This window comes from Caretta caretta, chromosome 1 (assembly GCF_965140235.1).
Source record: "Caretta caretta isolate rCarCar2 chromosome 1, rCarCar1.hap1, whole genome shotgun sequence".
Classification (NCBI taxonomy): domain Eukaryota; kingdom Metazoa; phylum Chordata; order Testudines; family Cheloniidae; genus Caretta; species Caretta caretta.
In genome coordinates, this window is record NC_134206.1 from 140,727,604 (window position 1) to 140,748,689 (window position 21,086).

The window sequence follows — 21,086 nt, forward strand, 5'->3', positions numbered from 1 at the left end:
TTAAACATATTTCCTTAACTTGTATTAACATATTTTTCACATTTAATATATACCGAGTATTAAAATCAGAGGTATGTTATAAACATGTTTAATGCATAAAAACACTTCTAATTATACTTTATTAGGTTACTTGTTTGTTTATATTACTTTCCTCAAAGAAGCGCACTAACAAGGGTGTTTTGTTTGTTTTAAACTTTGTATATCTGTGTTTAAAGAGTCTCTAATCCTAAATAAAACAGTTTTCATTTGTGTCTCCTTCCGGGAAGTCTTTGAAATATGTTTTCTACTTCAGATGCTTCTCTAGAAATATACTTAACATTTTGATCTTTAAACTTACTACATCATACAAACTTTTATATAATGTGGTTACAGTATGAAAAGAGTATGCAAAATTATTAATTTTAAATACTTGCTCATCAGGATCCTTACTCATCCTTACTGCATTAATATAGAATGCACTGAATGCTGTAATCTCTCCAGTTCAGTTTGACAGGGACTTATAACTGTGTAAAGCACTACACAATGAGAGTATAGGTGTCAGAACCAGCTTTCCTGCAGATTCATTAATTGCAAGTACTATTTACAATCTAATTGACTATTGAAACTTTACATAAGTTTCCTACTTAGATGGTAACATAACAATTCCTTGTGGCAATGATGCTATGTGAAATCCTGTCCTATTGAATGCAGTGGAAGTTTTGCTATTGACTTCAATGGAAGCAGGATTTCACTCACTGTGTGTAATAAAAAGCTACCACAGTGCTTGGTTCAAAGCCCATCTAAGTCAAGGGAAAGTCTCACACTGACTTCACTGGACTTTGGATCAGGCCCATAGATATTTAGTAATGTAACCAGATTGATTTATAGATTTCTTTTAAAATCTCTGTGTTAATTTCCTTTAAATACCTTCACCAAAACAAGTGTATAACAGATGGTTTTCTAATGATTTAGAATTAACAAACAATTTAAGGGAAAATCAGTTTAACTATTTCCCTTCTATTATCTACATATTCTATTTTTGTCCTAGTTATTATCAACTTGTAAGCTTCTAGAGCAGGGGTGGGCAAACTTTGTGGCCCGAGGGCCACATCGGCATTTCAAAACTGTATGGAGGGCCGGGTAGGGAAGGTTGTGCCTCCCCAAAGAGCCCGGCCCTCACCCCCTATCCTCCCCCTCCTACTTCCTTTCCCTCTCAGAACGCCCAACCCATCCAACACTCCTTGTCCCCTGACCACCCCCTTTCAGGACCCCGGCCCCTGACCACCTCTTCTCCCTGTCCCCTGACTGCCCCGACCCCTATCCACACTCCCACCCCCAGACAGGCCCCCCTGGGACTCCCATGCCTATCCAAACTCCCCTATCCCCTGACTGCCTCCCAGGATCCCTTGCCCCTTATCCAACTCCCCCCTTACCATGCTGCTCTGAGCAGCAAAGCCCTGCCACCTGGGCTGAGCTGCCCAGCAGGAGCGGCAGGCCAAAGCGCTGGCGTCGCGTCGCGCTGAGGCTGCGGGGAGGGGGGCAGCTGGGGGACAGCCTCCCTGGCCAGGAGCTCAGGGGCCGGGCAGGATGGTCTCGCAGGCTGGATGTGGCCCGTAGTTTGCCCACCTCTGTTCTACTTACGACTATAAGGAATAGCCAGTATGGATTTGTTAACTAGCCTACTGGATGGAGGGAAGCTGTAGACATGATATATCTTGATTTTAGTAAGGCTTCTGACACAGTCCCAAATGACATTTTCATAAGAGAACTAGGAAAATGCAGTCTAGATGAAATTACGATGAAGTGACTGCACATCTGTTAGAAAGATTGTACTCTCAGAGTAGTTATCAATGGTTCAGTGTCAGACCAGTAGGGTCCTTCAGGAGTCAGTCCTGGGTCTGGTACTATTCAATATTTTCATTAATGACTTGGATAACGGAATAGAGAGTATGCTTATAAAATGTGAGGATGACACCAAGCTGGGAGGGGTTGCAAGCACTATAGAGGAAAGGATTAGAATTCAAAATGACCTTGAAAAATTAGAGAATTGGTCTGAAATCAACAAAAATGAAATTCAATAAAGACAAATGCACAGTACTACAGCTTAGGAAGGAAAAATCAAATACACAACTACAAAATGGGAAATAACTGGCTAAGCAGTAGTACTATTGAAAAGCATCTGTGGTTTACATTGGATAACAAATTGAATGTGAGTTAACAATGTGATACAGTTGCAAAAAAGCTAATATCATTCTGGGATGTATCAACAAGAGTGTTGTATGTAAGACACTCGAGGCAGAGGTGAAAGTAAGCTGGTATGGCTTACCAGTAAGAGCCGGTACACAACCGACCGTACCGGCAGGGCCACGGGGGAGGCAAAAGGGGCAGCTTTCCCAGGGCCCAGCAATTTAAAAGGGCCCAGGGTTCCTGGCAGTGGCCGGAGCTCCTGGCCCTTTAAATCACCGCCAGAGCCCTGGGGTAGTGCTAGTGGTGGCTGGGAGCCCCTGACCCTTTAAATCACCGCTGCAGCATGGGCCAGCCAGCACTGAAGGGCTGGCTGGGGGAGTCTGGCCCCAGCCCTGCCCCTTCCACCCAAGGCCCCGCCCCCCACCTTGCTCAGGACCCCGGCCGCCCTGTGTACTGGTAAGTCCCTTAAGTTACTTTCACCCCAACTGGAGGTGATTGTCCCCCTCTACTTAACACTGGCGAGGCCCGAGTTGGAGAATTGTGTTCAATTCTGGGCACCACATTTTAGGAAAGATGTGGACAATTTGGAGAGAGAGTCCAGAAGAAAGTAAAAAAATTAGAGAAGATTTAGAAAATCTGACCTATGAGGAAAGGTTAAAAAATCTGGGCATGTTTAGATTTGAGAAGAGAAGACTGAGCAGGGACCCAATAACAAATATATTAAGGGCTGTTATAAAGAGGACAATGATAAATTGGTCTACCTTTAGTGGACATGGAGAACAAGAAATAATGGGCTTAATCTGCAGGAAGAAAGATTTAGATTAGATATTAAGAAAAGTTTACTAATTATAAGGCGAGTTAAACTCTGGCATAGGCTTCCAAAGGTGATTGTGGAGATTGTGGAAATCACTGGAGATTTTTAATAACAGGTTGGACAAACACCTGTCAGGGATGGTCTAGGACTATTTGGTTCAGCTTCAGCAGAGGAAGCTCGACTTGTTGACCTCTCAAGGTCCCTTCCAGCCTGACATTTCTATGATATTGTGATTACTTTCCAGGGTGTGCTGTACCTAACTCACCACCCTTCACTGCCCACATTCAAATAAACCATATGCATCCCACTTTCATGAAATCTTAGATGTGTACAACTGAAAGGGACCTCAATAGGTCATGTAGTGCAGGCCCCGAAACTCAAGGAAGGACTAAGTAATAACTAGACCATTCATGACAGGGGGTTGTCTAACCTGTTTTAAAAACCTCTAGTGATGGAGATTCCACAACCTTCCTAGGCAATCTGTACCAGTGCTTAGCCACTCCGACATTCTATTTATATATCATGAAGGATGGGCAGTCAGGGCCAAAACTATTCTGGAAAGCACTGTCCATCAGCCCTTTGATTCTAGCAACCTTTTAAAAAAGGCTTAATCCCACTTCTTCCTATGTCTTGTGTTTTCTAGATTCTGTGCCTTAGTTTTCATTAAATCTAGTAGAAATTTTCTGACTTTTGATTCTTCATCCAAAAAAATAACAAATTTGCTACAAAAAAAATTGTGAAAAGTCAAGTTTTTGACCAGTTCTGGTCCTCATGTTTTTCTGAAGTTGCACTCCTACAATCAACCAGTTGTGATTCAGAGAAAAGAAGTTAGGAAGCCTAATAAAACACACATTTATCCTTGCCTTCTAAGGATAAATACATTATCCCCATACACACTCTCTACAAGTCCAAGAATATATCCTCAAGCCAGCTCCCAAATCTTCATTGCTTCATGGTAACAGAGATGAAGAGCAGACTGTTCCTCAAGGCTAGATATTTGTGGTTTATTTTATAGATAACTACTTTGAAAGAAACAGTACAGCTGTGCCTACACCATCTCTGAGTGAAATAAGCAGCTGACTGCCTTAAGACTAAGATCAGTTCCTCACAAAAAGAACCACCTAATGGAAGGGACATGGAGAATTTTGACCTTTAGTTACATGCTAGGGCAAATCTGTCTAGGGAACTGAGCTCCCAGTTGCAGACTGCATGCTTTAAACATCTCAGTGGGGCAGTAAATTAGCAACACAGAATTTTAATTGCTTGCTTTGGGGGAAGTCAAATAGAACAGACTCTTATCCCAATCTTATCTCAAAATATTTCATTACTGATGATGGAAGCTACATCCCGAGTTTTCCCACCCTTATACTTTTCAAATAAGTTATTAAATCTATGTTGCAATCTGATCACTCAGCATTACAGAGCTGCTCTGTGGTTTTCACATTTCAACTATGGACGCAGGCCAAGTCCCAAATGAACTGCTGAACTGTTTGCAATGTAGCATTCTCTGTTTATATTCAACTTTCTCTCCACTCCCTCTTTCCCTGAAGCATAATTAGTATAATGATTTACATTTTCCTTAAAGGGAAAACATTAATCATTTTTCTAGGTTTACTTACTTATTTAGAATGAAGAAACAACCACTGTAAAGGAAACATCTACATCTTTATCAGTTTCAACTACTGTTCTACACTGATTTTCTTTGCCCTTTTTATGGGATTTGAGATTTCCAGAATAAAGGATAACACTAAAATATTATGTCCTTAAGGGCAAGGATTCTGCACCTCGCATACACCACACAAGGGACTGCTTTTGCACTGCCAGGAAAAAGGGATGATGTAGCTAGGGACAGTTTCAGTTGCCCTCTTCCCCCAACAAAGCATAAGGCATCACTACTGCCTTAAGACTGCAGTTGCAGCTCTGTGGATTCTCCAGGGCTCAGGGCAGGGATGGGAAGTAGTCTTTCCCCTACTGATCTCTACTGCCTGATAGAAAGCACAGCCAATTTGTGTGTAAACCAGAAAACAAACAAAAAACAAACACCACAGCAGCAGCATTAATTCTAATGTAAATATTTGCCATTTAAACCTAAAGGGCTAATTAACAGTTCACTTCATTTGATTTACATTTACACTGACACTGTAATTATCTAAGGAGTGACGTGACCCTCCTTATCCAAAAGCTTCAAATGAAGCATTGGTAGAATATTGGAACAGTGACAAAACACAGACTTGTCTACAGCATGAAGTTACTTCTGGAGGGGAAAACAATAGACTCTTGTTTATGCAGAAAGACAGTAATTTCAGCTTAGGTATAAAACTTTGATCTACTAGTGTAATTAGTTTGTTAAATTAACAACATTGCCACAGTAATCTCAGATAATTTGTTCTCTCTGATCAGTTTTAAGGAAATAAATTTAAACATAATCTACTATCAAATTTCAAGCAAGCCATATTCTTTCTCTCCCCTCCCCCCCCCCACAAAAAAAAAAAGTCAAGAATACTTGCTTAGTACTCTTCAGTAAAAAGTGTCAGGAGTTACTATCGGCCGGATGGTGCTTTTGTGATCAGTCCTGAATGAAGGGGCAGCACATAACTGCTCTGTCCCAAGAGCAACCCCTAGAAGAAACTGTGACTATCACGAAAGCTCATGCTCAAATAAATTGATTAGTCTCTAAGGTGCCACAAGTACTCCTTTTCTTTTTGCAAAGACAGACTAACATGGCTGTTACTCTGAAACCTGACTATCACAATGATTCCTCTTCTCCTCCCTTGCTCTGGGTGGGGATGCAGTGAGTGTGGCTCTGGAGAAGGTCAGTTTATTTCTCCTCCTAGTGCCTAGCTAGCTACTTAGGCCAGCTACAGGGTAGGTGGGGTTCAGAAGCAAGGTTCCACCACCCATACCCCCTACCCTTAGTTTGCATGGAGCTTTTTCAGAGATAGTAGTGGGCATACTCCATACCACATCTGGAGCTAAAATGAGCCTTACCAGGCAGGCCAAGCAAATGGGTTGAGGGCCTTACACCCCTTACTCATGTTTACTTAGTCTAATCCAGCCCTAGGTGTATTGGTCTACACAGTAGCTTTTTTATCTACACAGTGTGTTAAAGTTACCACATTTAACCTGTAACTCCAATTAAAGTTTTAAAACCGCTGGTTTTCAAAGAACAAAATAACATGTTCATGTCTTTATTCTTGCTCTGTAGATACAAAATAGAATAGAAGCTTTGGGTGTGTGCGCAAATGGAAACAAAAAGCGATAAAGCAAGGTTTCAGCTCTGTACAAATTAACAATCAGTTCTCATCTTTAGAAAGTACGGTATTAAATTGGGAATGGCCACTTTTATATGATCTGAAATATAAGCAGCTATGGAACTGCTGAAGGAGCTAAATCAGGGGTCGGCAACCTTTCAGAAGTGGCGTGCTGAGTCTTCATTTATTCACTTTAATTTAAGGTTTTGCGTGCCGGTAATACATTTTAACGTTTTTTAGAAGGTGTCTCGCTATAGGTCTATATACTATATAACCAAACTATTGTCATATGTAAACAAGGTTTTCAAAATGTTTAAGAAGCTTCACTTAAAATTAAATTAAAATGCTGATCTTACGCCGCTGGCCCGCTCAGCCTGCTGCCAGCCTGGGGTTCCGTTCACCTAGGCCGGCAGCGGGCTGAGTGGGACCTGCGGCCGGGACCCCAGCTGGCAAGGGGCTGGCAGCCAGGACCCCAGACTGGCAGTGGGCTGAGTGGCTCAGCCCACTGCTGGTCTGGAGTTCCATCTGCCAGCTCCTGCCAGGCAGGGTCCCGGCTGCCGGCCCTGCTCAGCCCGCTGCCAGTCTGGGATCCCAGCCCTGCCCACACAGAGTGGGTACCTACCTTCTCCCTGGTTCTAGCCCATTCTCTTCCTCTCTCTCTGCACTGAGCTGAGGGTGGGATTGCACTGAGCACAGGGCTGGGGGTGAAGGAGCAGGCTGGGGGTTGGGGTGTAGGGTCTGGCCAGGAGCTAGAATGAGGGAGGGGGCTCAGGGCTGGGGCAGGAGGTCTGGGTGTGGAGTGCTTACCTGGGCAGCTCCCATTTGGTGCGAGGGTGCAGGTGGGAATGTGGGGGGTGCAAGAGTCAGGGCATAGGGGGGCTGGGTATGTGGGGGGGCTGGGGGCATGTGAAGGGGTGTAGGAGTCAGGGCAGGGGAGGACTGAGTATGTGTGGGGGGTGCTGGAGTCAGGGCTGGGGTTGTGGGGGATGCAGGGGTGAGGGCAGAGGGCTGGGGGTGTGGGCTAGGGTTGGGGGGGGTGCTCCCAGCCCCCTGCCCAGAGTGGCTCACGGCAGGGGGGTGGAGGGGATATGCCCTGATTCCACCCCCCTTCCCCACCTCTTCTCCGCCTCCTCCCTGGAGCAGCGAGCGCGCTGTGGCTCCGCTTCTCCCCCTCCCGTGCAAGGGCCATCAGCTGATTGGCGGCAGGGAGGGAAAGGAGGAGGGGCAGGAACCCAGCACCCTGAGGGAAGAGGCGGGGGAGGGGGAAGCTTGCCTGCCCTGCAGCAGCAGCCAGCAGGACCAAGCTACTTCACCCTGCCCCCGCCAGGGACGGAGAAGAGCAGGCTGGGGCGGGCAGGATTTTTAATGGCACGCTGCTGCCTGCCGGGGTCCCAGCCGCCAGCCCTGCTCAGCCCACTGCCAGCCTGGGTTCAACAGCGGGCTGAGCGGGGCCAGCGGCTGGGACCCCGGCAGGCAGCAGAGTGCCATTAAAAATCGGCACACGTGCCATAGGTTGCCGACCCCTGAGCTAAATCATCCTTTAATATTAGTCTACATATATATAATGCAATAGAACTAAAACATCCAAAAATATGTTTTATATTGGACTGGGTTTTCTGGTCTGTTTAGTTTTAGTTGGAATGAAGAATATGTAATACTAATAACTTTGTTTTGAGAACCAAGCTTTTGCATCCACAAGTCTTTTGTAAGAACCATGAATCTCTCTCTATATGTTTCCTGGAATTCGAAATGCACCCCAGCAAAAAACAAACAAACAAATAAAAAAAAAACTTTAAATGTGCTGTCTTGTTTGTCCATCCACAGTTTATAATCATCGTTAAAACCTCTCTGAAGCTTTTTCACCAGACCTCCAGGGTCATGTAGTCAAAGTCTATTTTGTACATCTTCCCGGCAGTCACAAAGACAATCTACTTTCTGAAACTGTCACCAACAACATACTTTGGAGAGGAAGTCAGCATGATTTACAGTAATTTACGCTGCACCTAAACAAAGTGGCCTTCTTGATTACATTATAGCAACTACTGCATGACTTGGCAGACCCACTTATGCAATACTGAGTGGCATTTTTCATGTTCGTCACTTCAAATTAAATCATTTGCGGCATCCTCACATTATGTTAAAAAAATCAGGATTTAATACTTACTGTCAGGTTCCAGAGTACTTACTGTGTTTTTCTGAGATACCATGTCCTGGAAAACAAAGAGATCAAGGAAAAGTTTAAGAACATTTGCCCGGATTGTTATTTTCAATAAAAATACTTTGCATAGCCCTATCAATGTACATATTGATTTACAGACTGAGTAAGTCATATTTCCTGCCTCAGTAAGAAATAGCATAACAGTTCAGATGAGGGAAGCAGCCATGAGGAGAATCAAGGAAGGCTTTCTAGAGGAAGTCATTTTCAAGGAGGGACCAAAAGGAAAGAAAAAGCATGCTTGATGGACAAGTGGAAGAGATGGCTTGAGAGTGTAGAAAAAAAGATGAAAGGAGGACTGGGAAAGGTTTTGAGTCTGAGTTGGGAGGGCAAGAAGAGGACAATGAGACAGAATTTCATTTGAGAAGAGACAAAAAGATAATGAAGAACCTAATGTTAGGTGCTCAACATGGTTAGAATGTCACGACAATAAGTAGAATGTAGCAATGGCTTTTTGCACAGTAGTGGAGTGGGAAGAAGTGAAAAGCAGACCAGGTGAAGAGGAGGTTATAGTAATCAAGACAGGAGAAGACCAAGGCATGGAAGTACTGATGCCATCATACAAGGCATTATAAGACATCTTCTGGAGTATTGTATACAATTCTGGTCACCAGAAGAACAGCTACAGTGGGTCAGTCCAATGGTCCATCTAAGGCAAGGATCCTGTCTTCTGACAGTGGCCAATGCCAAATGCTTCAGAGGGAATGAGGAGAACAGGGCAATTATCAAGAGATCCATCCCCTGTCATCCAGTCTCAGCTTCTGGCAGTTAGAGACTTCAGACCCCCAGAGCATGGGGTTGCATCTCTGATCATCTCGGCTAACAGCCATTGATAGACCTATCCTCCACAAATTTATCTGAGGGCAGGTCTACACGACAAACTTGCATCAGTGCAGCTGCACCACTGCAGTGCTTCTGCTGAAGATACCCTAAGCCAATGGGAGAGAGCTTTCACACTGGCTTAATAACTCCATCTCCACAAGAGGCAGTCACTATGTTGGCTCTGTCTACATCAGGGATTAAAGTCGGTATAACTACATTGCCCAGGGATGTGGATTTTTCACACCTGTGAGTGATGTAGTTATACTGAAGTAAGTATATAGTGTAGACCTGGCCTATGTCTTTTTTGAACCCAGTTATATTTTTATCCTTCACAACATTCCCTAGCAAGGAGTTCCACAGGTTGACTGTGTTGTTTGAAGCAGTACTTCCTTTTCTTTGTTTTAAACCTGCTGCCTATTAATTTAATTAGGTGACCCCCTGGTTCCTGTGTATGTGAAGGGGTAAATAACACTTCCTTATTTATTTTCTCCACACTACTCATGCTTTTATAGACCTCTATAATATCCCCACTTTGTCATCTCTTTTTCAAGCTGAATAGTCCCAGTCTTATTAATCTCTCCTCATATGGAAGCTGTTCCACACCTCTAATCATTTCAGTTGCCCTTCTCTGAATATTTTTCATTTCTAATATAACTTTTTTGAGATGGGGTGACCAGAATTGCACGCAGTACTCAAGATGTGGGCATACCATGGATTTATATAGTGGCATTATGATATTTTCTGTCTTATTATCTATCCTTTTCCTAATGGTTCCTACATTGTTAGCTTTTATGACTGCCTCTGCACATAGAGCAGATGATTTCAGAGAACTATCCACAATGACTGCAAGATCTGTTTCTTGAGTGGTAACAGCTAATTTAGACCCATCATTTTATTTGTATAATTGGGACTATGTTTTCCAATGTGCATTACTTTGCATTTATCAACACTGAATTTCATCTGCCATTTTGTTGCCCAATCACCCACTTTTGTGAGATCCCTTTGTAACTCTTCACAGTATACTTTGGACTTAACTATCTTGAGTCGTTTTGTATCATCTGCAAATTTTGCCACCTCACTGTTTAACCCTTTTTCCAGATCTTTTAAGAATATGTTGAATAGGACTGGTCCCAGTCTGGGGGACACCACTATTTATCTCTCTCCATTCTGAAAACTGACTATTTATTCCTACCTGTTGTTTCCTGTCTTTTAATTAGTTACAGATCCACGAGAGGACCCTCCCTTTTATCCCATGACTGCTTTCTTTGCTTAAGAGCCTTTGGTGAGACCCCTTGTTAAAGACTTTCTGAAAATCCCAGAACACTCTATTCACTAGACCACCTTTGTCCAAATATTTGTTGATCCCCTCAAAGAATTCTAAGATTGGTGAGACATGATTTCCCTTTACAAAAGCTGTGCTGACTCTTCCTCAATAAAGTGTATTCGTTTATGTGTCTGGTAATTCTGTTCTTTATAGTAGTTTCAAGAAATTTCCCTGGTACTGAAGTTAGGCTTACTAGCCTGTAATTTCCAGGATTGCCTCTGGAGTCTTTTTAAAAAATTGCTGTCACATTAGCTAGCCTCCAGTCATCTGTTACAGAAGCTGATTTACATACCACAGTTCAAGAAAGATGAGTTTAAACTGGAACAGGTACAGAGAAGAGCTATTAGGAAGATCAGGAGAATGGAGAGCCTATCTTACCAGAGGACACTGGAAGAGCTTGGTTTGTTTAATCTCTCTCTCTCACACACACAAAAAATGGTTGAGAGGGGATTATGAATGCTCTCTGTATATACATTAGAGGGGTAAGTATCAAGGAGAACAAAGAGCCATTTAAGCTAAAGGACAATGTCGGAACAAGAAGAGATATAAACTGGCCATGAATAAATTCAGGCTGGAAATTAGCAGAAGGTATCTAACCATGAGATGGGTAAGGTTCCGGAACATATACTGCGTTGACCTGGTGGCTGATTAGCTTTCTGGACACCAGGTCATCCCATTGGGTAGAATATTCGCCTGTGGGAAATATTAGTCCAGACTTCTATGGATCTCATTTACTTTGGTCTCATTTCCATTGTTGGGTTTAGTATGTGGGTGCTGGGTGGGGCTGGTGCCCTGTCATATATAGAAGGTCAGAGTAGATGGTCTAATAGTCTCTTCTGGTCTGAAACTCAATGACAAAGGTTTTAACAGTGGGGACAGCAAAGAACTACAGGATGTGAAGATAGGGATAAGAAGGTAGGGATAATCTGCTGCACAGAAGAGGATGTCTGCTCTTGACACAAATCATAACTCATTCTGTCCGTTTCAGCAGAATAGAGGCAGTCTATCCATGGCCAGACAGAGTACTTAAAGTGTAATAACATTTATTGCCCTAATATAAAATTAAATGACAAGCTTATAAAAAGCTTTTGTGATTACATCTTTCTTATCTCCACCCCACAGCAACAGCAGATGAATTTTTATGATGACTGTGTGTGCACATAGTTTCACCCACTCAGCCTCTAGGAAATACAAAGCAAACCTATAGTAATGGAGATGAGTACGCTGATTAATAATAAAAGTATGTTTAAAATATGGGCCTAAATCAAATGAAATGTGTCATTATTAAACAAAAATCCTAAAATCTTTTTACAGTGTACTTACAATAGTCAAGAGAAAGAAACAAACCTTACTTGTGACTGAACTAATAAAAATCAGAACTACACAGTTGTTTCCATGTCTAGCAGTCTGAAGAAAAACAATTACCATATTATGGGCCTATAAACGTGCCTGTATGTCATTTTAGAAACACAAATAGTCCCATTTTGTTGAGTAGTCAACACGGCTATGCACAGGGGTAAAGCTTCCAAGATGCACAAGTGTTTGCAGGATCAGGCTCTGCATTTGCAACACAATTAAAAGATACATCTGTATTAAAATGGATTTTGAAGTGAGGACCTTACCTTAAGTGACAGAGCAGTGTCAGCATCAGTATCATGGTAGAGTATAACATTATTGGCCATGTCAAAGCTTTCACGCACTCCAAGGTGGTAGAAGAGTGATGGTTGTCTGGAAACATCACTCATGTCCACGACTGCAACATCTGTAATGAGGGGCAGGGGGAATAATAGCTAAAACCAAAACTCACTTCCAAGCGGATTCTTATTTTACAGAATTTAAAATAAAAAAAATGGAATTAAATTTGGACAACAGATAAAATCCATATATTCAGTACAGTGTTTGGTCTATTTAAAAGTAAATTTACCCATCAGTCTGAGAAGAGACAGAGACACACACACTTAGTATATACAGTAGTAAATACCTAAAATATCATCATCATGTTACTACTTTTGCCAGAAAGGAAAATGCTGAATCTGAGGGAAAGCAAGTCCCATTTGCCTACCCCTATGCCATTATAGCAAGAAATCTCAAGGGGTCACTTTGGCAAACCACACCAGAGCAGCCAGCCAGCCACCAGGGCAGTCGCCAATTCATACTAATGCACAAGTGACCCAAATCATGTAACAAGGCACTGAGGCAGCTCCTGAGACCAACTCCTTTCACCATTCCTTAGTTGTTGACTTCCTTCAAAAATCATGGGGGGCTGTAGGGAGAAGAATCCACTGTCCCCACAACCCAAACCGGACTGGGTGCCTCCCAGCCACATCTTGGTGTACTTTCCAACCAATTCAACTTGTCCTCTCAAAGCTTCCACAGAGTTCCCAGTTTGCTGAAAAATTCAATATCAGAATGTCACAGGCTATATGTCTGTACTGCAGCTGGGTGGCATAATTCCCCGCTCCGGTAGATGAAGACATGTTAGCTGTGCTCGAGCTAGCAAGCTAAAAATAGCTGTGTGACTGCAGTGGCATGGGTGGCAGCTCAGGCTGGCTATCCGAGTATATTCCCATCTGAGATCTTAGGTATGTACTCCAGGTGGCTCGCCTGAACTGCTGTCCATCCCACTGTGGCCACGCTGCTCTTTTTAGCACGCAGCTCGAGCACACCTAACATGTGTACATCTACCTGAGCTGGGAATTACACCTCCCAGCTGCAGTACAGACATACTTATAGAAACCAAGAGGGCTTGATGTAGAGTACACAGTGCTTTGAATATACATCAAAAACTACAATTTTTTTTCTTACAATAATTCAACACCACATTTAAAAAATGTAAGTTTTATATAACCAAGGGAAATTTAGAGAATTTGATTATGGATACGCATACTAACATTCAGAGAAACAAGTCTAAAAACTCGAGAACTGTGGGTTTTGTGCCTGTGTAAATTGTTTTTGTGGAAACAATGCTATGAAATCAAAATCACCTTCCTGATGAGAGAATTTAGACAATGTGTGCAGGTAGGACATAGATACTGCATTTGGCATACCAGAATATAATTTATTGAAACAAAGTTATATTTTTCAAATTCATAATGCATCATATAATATGCAAATAATATATTGCATTTTGGATCCATGTCCTCCATGGCTAGTGCGAATGAATGATGGGGCATTACGTCCATTGGAGGAAACTATCAAAGCCTCTCTTCAGAACAGGAAGGGGTAATGTACCTCTACAGAAGCAACTGTTAACACCTGTTCTCAAGAAACCATTGCTTGATGCTGATAATCTCACTAATTATTGCCCTATTATGGCCTCCCTTTTTAGCAGAAACTAGTATTGAAATTCTCATAGTGAAACAAGTCTGGCAATACCTGAAGTGCAGAGACTGCATCCTGGCTACCACAATTCCAAAGGGACAACCTGCCAACTGGGCATTGCCAGAGCACAATGCTCCAGCCATGCTGTTGGATCATATTAAAAGAAGTTCTGTATTAAAATCACAAATGAGTTTGATTCCCCATAGTTTAAATTCCAGGGTATTACTAATTAAGAGGCCTCTTGGTTTTTGGTACTGTTTCTCTCCCTCTATGTGTGAAACTTGCAAGCTGCTAATTGTGTTAGTACATCCTAAGACAGAGTCTGTTCTCAAAGCAATTCTTTGTAACAACAACTACTCACACAGAGAGAGACTCAAAGCAATACTCTGTAACAACAGAAACAGCACCCAGAGACTCCCCGCCCTTTTGTTGTATTCATCTCGCTTTGTTAACAATTGTGATTAAAATAGAGATAGAGTGGATGGATGCTTGGTGTGGATAATAACTGAATGATCAGGGAGGTGCCAGCCTAAGAATCCAGTGTCCATCAGCTGAAGAAGGCATCAAGTGGAAATAACCAGAGGACCCCGGAGGGCAGACTGGAATCCACCCAACAGCCTCAAGAATGGGAGAACCAAAGAACAAGATAACATCTGGCAGCATGTCGCCGTCAGGAATGTGCCATCTGCTGATTGATTCAGCAACAGCGTGATGAAGCAATTCCCATAGACTGGCCTAGGAATAAATTCCTATAAAAATGGACTCTAGAAAGTGAGAACTTTGGGGTCTGATTCTGCAAACCAACTTCCAGGAGCATCAGATGAGCATCTGACAAGGCCCTGCTCCCTCCTCATGTCCAGGCCACCCGGCCAGTGGCTTGGCATAAGCAACTCTAAGGCTGGTAACTATGATAACAACCTTGCAGAACATGTGTGTGTGTGTGTGTGTGTGTGAATAAATAAGAAATTGAATGGAATGTTATAGCTATAACTAACTGCTTACTATGATTCTTTCTGTATTCACAATAAATGTGGCATTTTGCCTTTTTCCCCTTTAATAAGATCCTGCTGGTTTTTATTTTATTGGTATAACAATGCCAGCTCCTGACTCCAGCCCGCCCATTACCTTGGGTTTTGGGAGAGATGTAGCACAGGTAACAATTACAAGTAATGATAATAACTGCAGCCAAGGCACTAGTTTTCTGTATAGTTGTTATCCCAGTGCGTAACTAGTACTTGTAGCTATAGATCTTACATCTGATTCTGACCACCAACAGTAGTACCAATTCTCATGATAGTGTTGTGAATCTCACAATAGTTGGTATTTTTCTTAAATTCCCAGCTCTTGGAGTCATGTTATTTCATAAAAAGAAAAGGAGGACTTGTGGCACCTTAGAGACTAACAAATTTATTTGAGCATAAGCTTTCGTGAGCTACAGGCCACTTCATCTACTCTGAAACATGTTATTTCATGAGAATCTCGGCTTTATTTAAAAAAAAAAAGAAAAGAAAAAAAAAAGTAAGATTCTACTCCCTATGGCTGTAGAGAAAAAAGCTTGAAAATGTGACCTGAGTATATGCTAACGGACAGGATGGATAAACATTGATTTAAAAGAAAGATCAGATTTTTAAAAAATTTAAATTAAACACAGGTTTGTTGGGGGGGTTTAATAAATGTATTTCAAATAAATTTGAAAAAGACAACCTACATTAAGGCCTAAGCCTAAATACAAAAATAACGTCAATTGGTACACACACAGGCATAGGTTTGCCACAGGAGGCATAAGGTTTGAAGACCAGGAACTGAGGCATGCCCAGCCCTGGAGTGGAGGAGTCCCTCGACAACAGAAACTAATCTATTTATACTAATTATGCACACAAATAAGAATTACAAAAGCTATAGACACTAAACTATGGTAAGTAAGAACAAAGAGCTAGAATCCAAAAACCACTGGGAAGTAAACTTTGCAGAAGCAAAAAGGTAAGAAGGAACTCAGAGAGGGTGTGCCCAGCAGTGCCCCTTATACCGGCACATGAGCGTGTGCCTCCAGAGGGTGCTAGAGCTGGCCCAAAGGATACCACTAAGGGAAAAAATCTCCAGCAACGGTGCACACGGCACACGCACATCTAACATGGAATGGACATGAGCAAAGAAGAACTTGCCTCTTTAAAAAAGCCTTTCTATCATAAGAATAACACTCACATCACTAGACACCCCTTCCAGCTGTAAGGCCCTACCAAAACAAAAACAAACAAAAAGGGAAATTAATAAAATCCTTTAAACATGACAGCCCCAAGGAGAGTTTTGTTTTGATCACGAGGAGTGTGACATTACTCCCACGAATTCCACTAGAGACTTCACTGTTGCTATTTGATGTTATGTGGAAAGCATTCAGTTATTACAAAAATGGGTGCCAGTATAAAATGCTTAGATAGATACACAGATATTTATTAAACTAATTTAAGTAATCTTTCATTTACCTATCATTTTCCACTTTTGTTAAAATTTATTTTAAAAAAAGAGTAAATCCTAAAGTCATCTATATAGCAATTAAAAAAACTAATATGCTACTACATTTTTAAGTTAATCATTTTTTTTTCTAGTGCTTTTAATTATTTTCCTGGAAAATATATTCTGATGACACTGGTCACACTTGCACTACATCAGGCCTATTATAACACTAAAAGTTACATTCAACCAGTCCAAGATATTATAAAATAAGCATTTTGAACAAATAGAAAAATTATGATAGTTACAATTAAAAGATTCATAAGTCCTCAAAAAGCAGTACAATGGAATGAAGGAAATGAGTTACGGGTAGTCTCCTTTAATGGAAACAACAATAATAAAGATAGTATTATAAAGAGTTGTAACATTATTCCCCAAAATGGATTACCCATAAATTTCTGTAAATACATAGAGCATACCAGTCAGTTCCAGTTAAGATAAGTATGTGTTGAGGGAAAGATGCTAGATGTTCTTCTGTTCCTTCCACCACATTTCTCTAGCCTTTCCACATCTTTAAGAGACAACTATTAGCTCAAGCCCAGACCAAAGACTGAGGGCTTGTCTACACTTACAGCACTGGAATGGCAAAGCTGTACCACTATAGCGCTTACTGAAGACACTACCTATGCCAATAGGAGAATTCCTCCCAACTGTGTAGGTAATCCCACCTCTCTGAGAGGTGGTAGCTATGTCGACAGGAGAAGCCCTCCCATCAACATAGTGCTGTCTACACCGGGGGGTTAGGTCAGTATAACTACATTAAGTTGCTCACGCCCTGAGCAGTTATACTGATGTACATTCCCAGTGCAGACGAAGCCTGACTTCAGTTTGTGGTGTGCCTGTGTCTATATTAAAAAAAGTCAACTACTTTTCCACCAAGCTGTCATTATCTGGCCCTAAGAAATATAATTTTCCCAACAGAATCTGTCAGACACTTTAACTGGGAGCTGCACTTCAGTCTTTCATGATAACATGGCTCAGAAGCACCACCACAAGGCCTTCCTCTATCCTGTAGCTGAGCACATCTTGTCACTAGACACAAATCTAGGAGCTGTTAGCACCCATTGATTTCAATGCGAGCAGGATCAAGCCCGTAAATTAATGAACAGACACATTTTGTACCAGCTGAAATTTCAAGTGATGAAATGTAGCCTCAAGGAAAGCATATTACAGTAATTCAGTCTATAATGATCAAAAGACATGCATAACTATAGTGGAGTCAATAAGGGAGCTCTTAAATGGTAAATAATGCATGTCCCTGGTGGAGCTAATCAGACATGTAGCCTAAAAAGTACTTTACTTTAATCCGGCTAGGGATCATGAGAAATACAGAAAATTACTTTATTGATTTTACATGGCAGACTTTTAATCAGAACTGGTACCACTCATCAGTTCAGTTGTTATCAGTAAACATTTTGCAATGGAGCATGCTCCTGGGATGCTTTATGGTGTCATTGCCTTCAGTGCCTGGCTAGCCTGATTGATTGGCTTCAGAATTACTAAGCACCCACAAATCTCTCTTAAGTAAACAGAAGCTATTGAAGCTCAACACCTTTGAAAAATCAAGCCACTTTTTTAGGTGCCTAATAAAATAAGACACAAGCAAAACAATAGACTGACAAAATTGACAGGTTTTTTCCTTCGCTAATTTCTATAATTCTGTGAATATATAGTGTACACTATACAAATAAATAAATAAATAATACACTGAACTCCAGTATAGGGCTATACTCATACCCAAATAGTATAACTACTAAATATATACCAGCAGCATGGTGTTGAGTTACAACTGTGCCCAAACACATCTACAATCCACCTTACAGTACACAGAACAAACATTAAAAATAGAACTACTGCATATTTGTCACTCTCTTCTTTCATTTATTATGTCTCATAGGAAAAACTGGACACAGTTTATTGTTCAGCTTCAATGACTAAAAGACTGCATGGCACATTTAAGAACTAACATGCAAAGTAGAATATTTTGAGAACAACATCATTATTTTGCTCCAAAAATGATTATACTTATGATTATACCAAGAAATTATACTTAATTCTAACTAAAGAGATGACAAACAAAAATAGGTTATCAGCATTGCCAACCTCGAGTGTTTTTTTTTTTTTTAAAAAACTCATGATTTTTTAAAACATGGAATGTTGGATTCTTTTTATTTGCTTTGGTTTGCGAGACGTTAGGATGTGTTTGCTTCAGGAATTCCAGCTCTTCTCTACCACTATTGAAGCTAGAAACCTTTTTTATTTATTTTTTTAAATAAAGGTTGAAATTCTCCTGAAGTCTCCTGATTCCAGGAGCTGGGGTTTTAAGAAAAACGTCAAATTTACCATTAAATTAAGATATATTTCTGCCCGCTCACTCAAAAAAAAAACAAACTAACAACAACAACAAAAAAACAGTTCAGATGTTTCCAGGTGCAGATGTTTTATCTGTGCTCCTGTCTTGGGATAGCTGTGTAAACAGATTCAAATAATGACTGGTTTAGGCAAATATTTTGCTCTAATGTGCTTGAATGGAACATGGCAAAATATCAACTAGTTGTGTATCCTTACAAAAACAAAACAATAAAGAACACCCCCCCCCAAATACACAAAGTAATGCAGCTAACATGCAGATGACAATCTATAATATATTTAGAGTAGCTTTAAACCTTCTTTCAAATATCTAAAGATAGCGAGAGGTATTGTTATTTGAATAATGAAAGGAATAAATGTCACTTAAGTCACTACCAGGGGTCGGCAACCTCTGGCAGGCATGCCAAAGGCACATGAGCTGATTTTTAGTGGCACTCTGCTGTCAGCCGGGGTCCCAGCCGCCGGCCCCGCTCAGCCCGCTGCCGGCCTGGGGTTCCGTCCAGCAGGACGGGGGGGCCAGTGGCCGGGACCCCAGACTGGCAGCGCGGGCGGCAGACGGAACCCCAAAATTAAATTCATAATTTTGCTAGACACTAAAATCATAGCCTTAATAAAGATGCTGGATTTATGGCTTATTACAACAATCTGTAACCTACTAAACGCACTTATTTGTCCTATGACTCACAAAAAAGAAGTGAAAGATTTCCAGCCTATTTTTTATTCTGCAACTTTGGGAAAAGAAAAAGGGAAAAGCAATTGATCCTCATGATAAAATTTCTTGCTACACTACTGCTACACTACACAGGACACCAAATATTACATTATTACCTCTTTTGACCGCAGTGTGAGAGTGTTAGTTATACCGATAGAAGTGCTGGTGTGGACAGCACTATGTTGGTGGGGTCTCTTTCATGGCCTGCTGCCATTATAGGTTTTCCCCTCTAGCAAGAGAACAGTATGGTAGATCTCAAATCAATGAAGGCTGCACTCAGAAAGACCTCAAGAATTCTGGAATATGTTGCTCAGACAGTTTAATTTTTGTTTCTACTGCCTGTCCCTCCTTTCTCAGATTTATCTCCAGACTTTTACTTGTCCAGATCTATTCTGCCCTCAACAATCTTCTATTCATTGAACTTTTTGAAACTTTGCACTTTTAGAGAGAGGTAAGGGACTGACTCTGTGTACACAAATTTGCAGAGACACAATAGGGTTGAGGTCTGTTATTTCTCACCTCTATATTTATTTATTTAAAAACATTTTTGCTGTTAACAAGCATGTTATCTCTGGAGACACAAATCCACAGTTTGAGAACTGAGAAACTAAACATCTCTGATGGTCTCTTCTAGACTGAGCACTGAGTCCCATTGGGTAGATAGAAAGATTTAACCTAAATAATCTATACAGAAGCCCCTGGAACCCCATAAGATTGGGTCCCTAATCCATGAACTATTGGAACTCATTTACAAAACTTTTCTTAAACTTTACATGAATATATTGTCTCCTACTATAGAATTAGAATTTATAATCCCTATTCCATGATGAGATATCTTTGAGCTATAACGTATCTTAATTAAAACTATTTTTAGATAGGCTTTTTTCCTCAAAAAGCATTTTATCAAAAAAATCCGATTTAAATGAAAAAACCCCCACATTTTATTTTTTTTTTAAAAATGAATGATTTTTATCCACCCTGCCAGCTATTGATACATTATTCTGGACCTTGTATCCAATGGCAATGCCTACTTCATTATTCTGAAAATGTCTTTGGTGAAATCCTGAATCCATTTAAACTAATAGGAGCTTTGCCCTTGGCTTCATCAGAGCTAGGATATCACCTCTTAACTTATCAGCTATTAAAAAAAGGAATATAGTAACAGTTTTTCAGGTCTTTAGGACCTATTTTCAGAAGAGCTAGGGTACTCAAATTCCCATTAAAATAAAAGGGAGCCAAGGGTCCTTAGCACCTTGAAAATTAGGACCCCTTATTTTCAAGGTGGTTTGGGACAAATCCAAGAATCCGCTGAAAGAAAAAACCTCTTCCTAATATTCTGCCTAAACCATTCCTTCCTACCTTCCATCATGATTATGCCCAGTTTAGTATTCATGAAAGGTCACAGACTTAGCAACTGCAGTCCTCCACCTACAGAACAGGTTACAATACTGGCAATAGGCTTCCCCATCATGCACATAACCAACACACCAGAATCCTATTTTTAAAAAGGCCAAAAGTAGTCCAGCCTCCATGCTTGTTCAATCCTTGCCTAGAGCTGCCTGAATACTACAAAAGTAGCGTCC

The 21,086-nt window shown here is 41.1% G+C and overlaps 1 protein-coding gene across 4 annotated transcripts in view; it reads right to left on the bottom strand.

The window, feature by feature from the left end:
• MAP3K15 (mitogen-activated protein kinase kinase kinase 15) overlaps positions 1-21,086 on the bottom strand; it is a 139,480-nt gene that overhangs the window by 93,995 nt on the left and 24,399 nt on the right. For 3 of the 4 annotated variants that reach the window (XM_075131772.1, XM_048862490.2, XM_048862500.2), the window contains exons 2-3: positions 12,215-12,354; positions 8,418-8,441 (exon numbers count right to left, since the gene is read on the bottom strand). In XM_075131772.1, the coding sequence (XP_074987873.1) occupies positions 8,418-8,441; positions 12,215-12,354 (164 nt within the window). Of the gene's footprint in view, positions 1-2,927; positions 2,967-8,417; positions 8,442-12,214; positions 12,355-21,086 lie in introns of all 4 variants that reach the window. The other variant, XM_075131757.1, reaches the window with a different exon arrangement.